The sequence below is a fragment of the Macrobrachium rosenbergii genome, chromosome 48 (genome assembly GCF_040412425.1).
Source record: "Macrobrachium rosenbergii isolate ZJJX-2024 chromosome 48, ASM4041242v1, whole genome shotgun sequence".
Taxonomy (NCBI): domain Eukaryota; kingdom Metazoa; phylum Arthropoda; class Malacostraca; order Decapoda; family Palaemonidae; genus Macrobrachium; species Macrobrachium rosenbergii.
The window spans coordinates 34987704-34995767 of record NC_089788.1 but is presented as its reverse complement, the minus strand read 5'-3'; the positions used below and the strand labels follow the sequence as shown (position 1 = coordinate 34995767).

The window sequence follows — 8064 nt, the reverse complement described above, 5'->3', positions numbered from 1 at the left end:
TGCAATGGGGTAAGCAATTAATACTGGTACCACAATATTATATGTAAAATGTTTTTAAATTTCACGCCGGTACAGGCAGCAGCGTAATCAGGCAGTGAGAGAGACCAAATTACAATAGATAACTTTTCCTCCACCTCTACCCTATCTTCTAGTTAAAAAAGTAAAAGAGAACAATAAAAGTATTGTTAATAACATTATATTCTTGGATAAATGCGTACAGCCATAAACAGCAGACCAAGAAACTGTTGTTTTGCTTATAACCGAATCGGATAACAACAGCTGTTTACCTGGTATTTCAACCATCGTATGGTAATTAACAGTTACCGTACGTTATGGCACAAATGACATTAAGTAGAATAGGATTGATATATTTTTACACTATACCCTTCTTTGGCATGGATAAAAGATCTTCAAGGAAGTATACTGCTAAATTTAAGCTGCAAGTTGTAGCTGAAGCTGAGAAAACAATGTTCAAGCTGCTAATGACTATACTGTAAATTATCATGCATCGGCAACATGGATGAAACTCGATCGTAATTAAAATGGTAGAGAAAGTATTTTAATCAAAACTACTGGGCATGAAAGAACACATCATGTTATTTTTACGATGGTAAACGATAAATACGTAAAGCTTGTATTATGATGAAATCAAGTGAAAATAGCAAATGGAATCTTGAACTTTTTTTACACAAGACAAACGCCCCCAAACGGACATCAGCATCTACTAATGAAAATAATAGATAAATTAATGTCACAAGGAGATGTATTTTAGCTATATTTCAACTTAAAAACACTTTGTATAATGAAGAATAACCTTGCCCCATATAAATAAAGTATCTAGAGATACATTTACGCTAACTAGAAGCAAGAAAAGCACTCTGAACGGAGTTAAAAGCAGCAAAATAAACACTGCGTAAACATTTCCAAACCAAAACGTCGATCACTATGATGGCAATTCATAATACAAAAGCAGTATAAGAATATATACAATATATTATTGGATAAAGTGAATTAAGGCATAACATTTTAAAAGATCCATGGAAAAGATGCGTATTCGTTATGTTGACGTTTGTACAATACGATAGGTGAATATATAGGAGAGTGTAACGTAGGCTACGCTACCGTGAATGTAAACAATATACCATAGTGTAGGCTAAGTTAATTTTTGTTTGTTATTCAATTTTTCTTTGTATTGAATTATCATGAGTCACTTTGCATGAACCTCCAGAATTAGCTGATATTAATAATTGCTATACCGTGTATGTAGAGTATATTTTATAGTGTAGGCTAGGGTACCATATATGCATACATTACATGGCACCGAATAACCTAGTGTAGGCTAGGCTATGTTCAAGGATACATTTTGTTATTTCTTACGTTTTTTCTAACAAACGATGGTTTTTTTTTTTTATTCTAACCCCTTCGTAAGTAGGATAATACCTGTATAAGCATTTTTAGTTTGTTTTGTGTGTGTTTGAATGATCAAAATAGGCAGTTCTAAGTGTTTTTAGAAGGATTATAAGTATTCATGGGTTTTAGCTATTCGCAAGGGGGTGTGGTACGCATCCCCGCGCGAGTACGGGGGGTTTACTGTATGCATATGCATATGTATATATATATATTATATATATATATATGTATATATATATATATTTTTTTTTTTGTGTGTATATATAAATTATATATAATCTTGGTAATTGGGCGGCTACTTGGAAATCTTAGCTTGATGAATAATATTGCCAAGACCAGGAAGAACATTCTTTAATATACAAGCTTTCGAGGTATAAAACCTCATCATCAGGCTGGAAAACCGACAAGGATGAGAATCAATGAAATTACAATAAAATGAATTGTCATAATAAATCTTCAGCAAAAATACTAACCAAATATATAAAACAAACAGTAAATACAAACTAAAAGGTAAGATGCAAAATAACGAAAAATTAAAAGCGAACACAAACATAAAAATATAAAATAAATATAAAAATAAGGTGAAATGTAAACAAACTACCACTCACAAAGTAAAATATTCAACGGCCCAATTATGTACCTACTATGAAATTGCACGATAGCTAGTTAAGTACCAGACGAGTTGTTGTTCATTTCCGGTTTCATCTTTTTAATAACTAGCAACTTTGAAATCAAAATGTCAAGTCTATTTGAACAAAAAGACAGTACCTGAAAATCCAGGTCAGTGAAAGGATGGTCCTGTGCTAAACTTGTGTTCCCTAATGGCAGAAAAGGGTGGTTTGGAAAGAGGAAATCTAGTTCCAATAGAAAGACCTCTGTGTTCCAAAATTCTATTTCTGAGCCAGTGGGAACTGGATCCCACATATCGCAGACCACACTGCGAACAAGTGAACAAGTAAACGACACAAGAATTAAGGTCCACAGGCAGCGTAGGCTTCTCCCTCAAAAGTGATCTTACACTAAAAGGATTATTGAAAATGAATTGGAAACTAATTTGAGGGAAACAATGCTTAAGTATTTCTTGTAACTTTTTTCAGACCGAAAAAAATTACAAGAAATACTTGAGCGTTGCTTCCCTCAAATAAGTTTCCATGGCTTACTTTGTCATTCATTTTTTCGTATTTTCTATGCTGTAATATGTTTTGCATTTCAATAACTAGGGAAAATTAGGTAAACTCATGAAAAATTCAGGTTACGTCATTTTCAAGACACCCAAAGGTTTGAAAGTAAGGTTTTCTTATGATTTTTGACAATTATTTTGGGTTATGCTGATTTTAGGCCTATGATGCGGCGTCGGAACTGAACCCCTGTCTTGAACTCCTCTTCCAAAAATTCAGGACTACAAATTCTAAGAGCTCTTAGATACACACTAGAAAATGTTGACACCTTAATTTGTTTAGCTTGGTAAATTATTTGTGGGTTTCCTATATACTTTAAAACAAAAATTGATGTTATTTCTAATAACTAAGACATCCAAAAATGGTATACAATTATTTTCTTCATATTCTATTGTGAATTTTATTACTGGTACAGGATTATTAATTTTATGCAAGACATCAGAAATGTTTACAGTACAAAAACAGTCGTATACATATCTAACCCAAAACAGTATGTATGTATGTATGTATGTATGTATGTATGTATGTATGTATGTATGTATGGAATTTCTTAATCATGGTCACTTATTTTCTTTTACAGCATTGATGATGGCTATGCGTCTAAACATAAATTTACTTAAGCAGGAAGTTATAGAGACCATACCCTTGGATGCAGGTAAGATAATAGTTTGTACTGAACTAAATTAGTGTTGCATGCCAGGAAGGTATTTTCTTAGGAAGGAATACCCTTTTTAATGGGCTTTCATTGTTGTAAATGTCATCAAAATTTGTGATAGTTCACGTAAAAGTCCACAACACTGGACACTTTTATAACCATAGGGTTTAAGCTTATCAGTTTCCATAGTGAGTGTTACGGAAATTTGATTTAGTAAAAAATTTATGGGTTTAATTCCTTCATTAGATTTCAGGTATCAGTCATGCCTGTTGTCGTATGTCCAGGCCCTTTATCACTCATTAGTATTTTAGGGATATACAGTAGTAGCCAAGTTGTGTCATCTGTGACTTACCACTGTGGTAGTCCAGAGTGCAAACCCTGCCCACAGCTTGATACTTTATCACTGGCAATACAATATCACCATCCCTATGAGATTGTTCCATAGGTCTACCTGTGGAGTTTTCAGCAACCTTCTGCTTTGTTCACCCCATTGTCCTAAGTAGATAGAAAAGCTGTTTGGTTGTTGTTCATATTCTTAATTCACCATAAGCCTAGTAAGGTAACGTCATAAATTCTGTGGCCTTCATCATTGTATAACTTATTAGAAGCACCCTCACCCTTAATCATCTACCTCTTGGGCATTATATTTCAGCTTTTACTGGTCATCTGGATTCTGTAGTTTTGTGCTGATGTAGAATGTGATTTGTTTAAATATTTGAAGATATTCGCAGACTTGCGTATTCGCGGATTTCTCTGTGGAATGTATCTACCCATTATTTGCAGAAAATTCGCCCATTCGCAGTATTTTTCACTGAGAAATATTCACTAATTACTGTATTTTCATATCATTTTCATGACTAAATGCATTTTTTGTGATGAGACTATTAAAATACTCAGGTGTAAGCATTTTTGGAGGGTTTTTCTTGTGTTTAAACTATCAAAGTAGGCAGTTCTAAGTGTTTGGAAAACCTCTAAATCTTGAAGCAGTTTCTTATATTCACCTCACATATCGTCTTATACATGTGGGATATAAACATTTTTTATATGTGGCTTGCATTATTCCTTTAAATTATAATGCATGCAAGAAGTTTCCAGTAAGTTTTATAGACAACTATGGACATAGCAATAATCATGGTAAAAATAGAGGTGGAAATTGTGTTGGTTGGACAAGAAATTTATTTGATGATTACTCCAGAACTTGCCATTATTTTCATATTTTCATTCGAAACACCCTGGCTTCCCTAAAATCATTAGTTTTTTGGGGATGTTTGTGAAATGTAACACATTGCCATCTTTGCTGGAGCTCTTATACTCAATCATGACTAACTATCTGAGCATTGCCATTCATATCAGTGTTTACACACTGTTGCCTTTTCTCTGTCTTGTAACCATAATCAGTATAATCTTGTTTTCAGCCAGGTAAAATTTCAGTGGTTTAGTCAAGCTATCCTTTGAAATAAACACTTTTTGATAGCATAGTCGCTTGTTTCGTCCTCAAGGAGTTACCTTCCATGGTCTACCAGAGCTCCATGGTGACCAAACTAATATAAAAAATTCTTTTTTTAGTTGGTCTTTTTGGCCAGATATTGTGTTGTATGATTAACATTATAACACGTGATGGAGTATATACAGAAATGGACTCAAAGATAGGAGGGCACTTTCCCTTATCTTCAGCAAAGCTGAACCCAGTTTTTCCAATGTCAAAAGAACCTGCAAGAAAGAGAAGTGACTATTGTGCATGCGCATCTGCCCTCTTGTCTACAACCAGGCTGTTAAAGACCAGGAACCATTAACTCTTTGGTCCATAATGAACGGTTCACATCATTACCAGCGCTCCAAAAAAATTTGACTTTTTACTCTGTTTTCATTATTGAGGATCATGGAAACATCAAAAATAGCAAGGTAAGTGCTTAATATTGAGTTCCAGTTAAAAGTTTTAGTTTTAAACCTTTGGAATTGATATTGTCCCTATAAAAGCCAGAACCTGGCTTGTTGATAGCTAGTCTACCTATTTTCATAAAGTGTTGATTCCCACCTAGTTTCGTAAAGCGAAAATTGTTTTAAGTGCTAACTAAATGTTTTAACTAAACAAAATGTTCCACAACTTATTATTAATATGGAAAGTCCTTTCAGATTATACATAGTCTACAATAATCTAGGCAGTAAGTGAGAATAGTTTATACTAGATTAATAGTGGATGTTGTCTGTAGCCTATGTCCTTGGATTTTGCATTCTAAGTGGCCTAGCCTAGACCGAGGACCCTAAGATCAGATAATAACAATATCTGGGCAAAATAAATCGATAGCCTAACGATAAGGCTACATATTAGTATCAGTTTTTTCCTTTTATATAAGCCTGTGCACTTAAGCATGAGCTAAATAATCCAGGACTAGCCTAGGCATTGCCTTATATCAAGTTAAATGATAACTTTTTACAAAACATTCCATTTTTGGACTACCGTAAATTGTTAGCTTTGACCATGTAACCTAGGACCAGATGAAATAGTAATGGCTTCTTACTAAGGTAGGCTAATTGTGTTTTATATAACCCATACACTTAAGTGTGAATTAAATAATACAGATTAGGCAGTAGCCTAGATTAAGGTAAGTTATAGCCTGGTTATAAGGTTACACATTAGCGAGTTATTGTTTTATATAGTAGACCAAATAGCCTAGGATTGGATATAAACAACCTGGGTTAGACAAAAAATAGTAGACTAACTATAAGGTTACATATTAGTAAGTTTTCTGTTTTTATGTAGCCTAGCTTATACATTTAAGAGTGATCTATAATAATCTGGATTAGGCAGTACCCTATGTTAGGTTAAGAAAGAACAAATAAGCGTAGGATTATATATAATTAGTATCCTAGGCTCAATAAAATAACCTAGTTTTTATGACTCGGTAGCCTATCTGCAAGGCTACACACTAGTAGGGTCTTATGTAACCTATATCCTTAAAGGTGATATAATCCTAGAACAGGCAGTAGCCTAACCAGATTAAGTAGGAACCCCTTTTTAAGGAATATCCTACTATTAACCTAAAACAGCGATGGCTGAATATCAGATAAAAGGGTAGTCTTGGCCACATAAAACAGAACCAGATTAGAAGATTATTTTCCGTAAAGTTTATATCCTTAAGTTTAAATAAGCCTAGAATAGGTTAAGCAAGAACCTTCTAAGAAATCTTTTATTCTTAGCTTAACGTAGATTATACTAGAAGCATTAACCTAAGCTATATAAAACAGTAGCTTGGGTTAGTTAAACAAATTAGCTCATAGCAGTTACTCTGAATGGCATGACAATTGGAATTAAAAATTTCACTTAGCCATCGGAAAAGGATTAACAATGAATAAGTAATACAGCCAGATACAGGTATGAAAATTAACCTAAACCTTAAAGGGTTTAAGTTAACATAGATATTTAATTAAATGTAATACAACTGCACACCTGTAATCAAGTTAACCTTTAGTATGGAAACTATATGAGGAACTACAGAAGTGTCCCTCACTTAAAAACAGTTAATATTAACTAGCTTCTAATAAAAACTTCCTTTATATCACTACAGGCCCCCATTAGGCAGGGTCCTCAGTTCAAGTGTTCCGTAGCAAATTGCTCAATTCACTTTTTGCCTGTGGGTACGAACCATGCCACCTGCCATGAGCATAGTCCTTGTAAAAACAAGGAAAATTTGCTTGGCAGCTAGATGTGGGCGAGATTTGCAGTATGCTCCTGGCAGCAAGTTTTAAGGACAAAACAGCTCCTTTTAAGCTGTCTCAGTGGGTCTTAGGGTGCATTAGGGGTGAAGAAGGTGAAGATTATATCTTTCTGGCAGAACCCCGGCAGCAGATATTTAACCCCTTTGTCAGAACAACATCAGTGTTTGGTCCAAAACCCAGTAACATCAGTCCCCAATACCTCCTAGGTTAGCCCCGCAGAGGAAGTAGAGGAATCTTTACGTGGGGTTGACATTCTTGCTAAAGAATGTGAAGTGCTGAACCCAGAAGGCTCAGGGACACAGCTAGCCATGGGAGGAACCTTCTAGAAGGAATTCTATTCCCCATGCAGCTATCGTTGCTGAATAGTATCTTTCCCCCAAAAGGGATATTAGGATCCACCTAACTCCGACTGAAATGACTACATTTTCGGAGGGGTGTAGTAACTTACCCAGGACTTCTGCCCCTTGATTAACAGGCAGCCACAGTTCGGTTGTTGAAGCTCGGTTAGATTGCGCAAGCTCCCCCAAAAGGGATACACATCAAAGATGCCCTTGCCTCAGAATGGCAGTATAGAGCATGATTCCAAAAAGGAAAGTAATTCAGTCATGTACACTTGAAAGTGTAAAAGTATTACATCCTGTAACCGAAAAGTGAGCATGGATACAAATGCTGCCCAGACAAGGTCTAATGTTAGAATTCCAACTGGAAACAACAAAAGGGTCAGTTCAGAATACAGAACTTCATATATAAAAATAATAGGAGCTCCAATACTCACTCCTGATGATACTGATAATCCTTGGCGAGACGCCTCAATGTGTATTTTCTCTCCTGATGGCAAGAGTGTAATTAATGAGAGAAAAACTATGATCGAAGTTGTACATGTAGGATTTACAAACGGCAGCATTCCCTAATACAGAATGGCACCAGGTACCATCTTCACCAGACATGGAAGACCATTAATAGAAACTCTCTTCTTACCTGTGCCTATAGCATTAAAATCTATAGAAATCACCCTTTACCAGGTCAGTGAAAAATGGATCTCTACCTCCATTTTGAATAAGACCCAAGTTGCTCACCAATTAGCTCCAACCTGCTGTCTCTTCA

The 8064-nt window shown here is 35.1% G+C and overlaps 1 protein-coding gene across 1 annotated transcript in view; it reads left to right on the top strand.

Annotated features, from left to right (window-relative positions):
* The window catches only part of LOC136831338 (periodic tryptophan protein 2 homolog), a 283085-nt gene that overhangs the window by 234524 nt on the left and 40497 nt on the right, over positions 1-8064 (top strand). The window contains exon 17 of the mRNA XM_067091632.1: positions 3169-3243. Coding sequence (XP_066947733.1) covers positions 3169-3243 — 75 coding nt within the window. The remainder of the gene's footprint in view (positions 1-3168; positions 3244-8064) is intronic.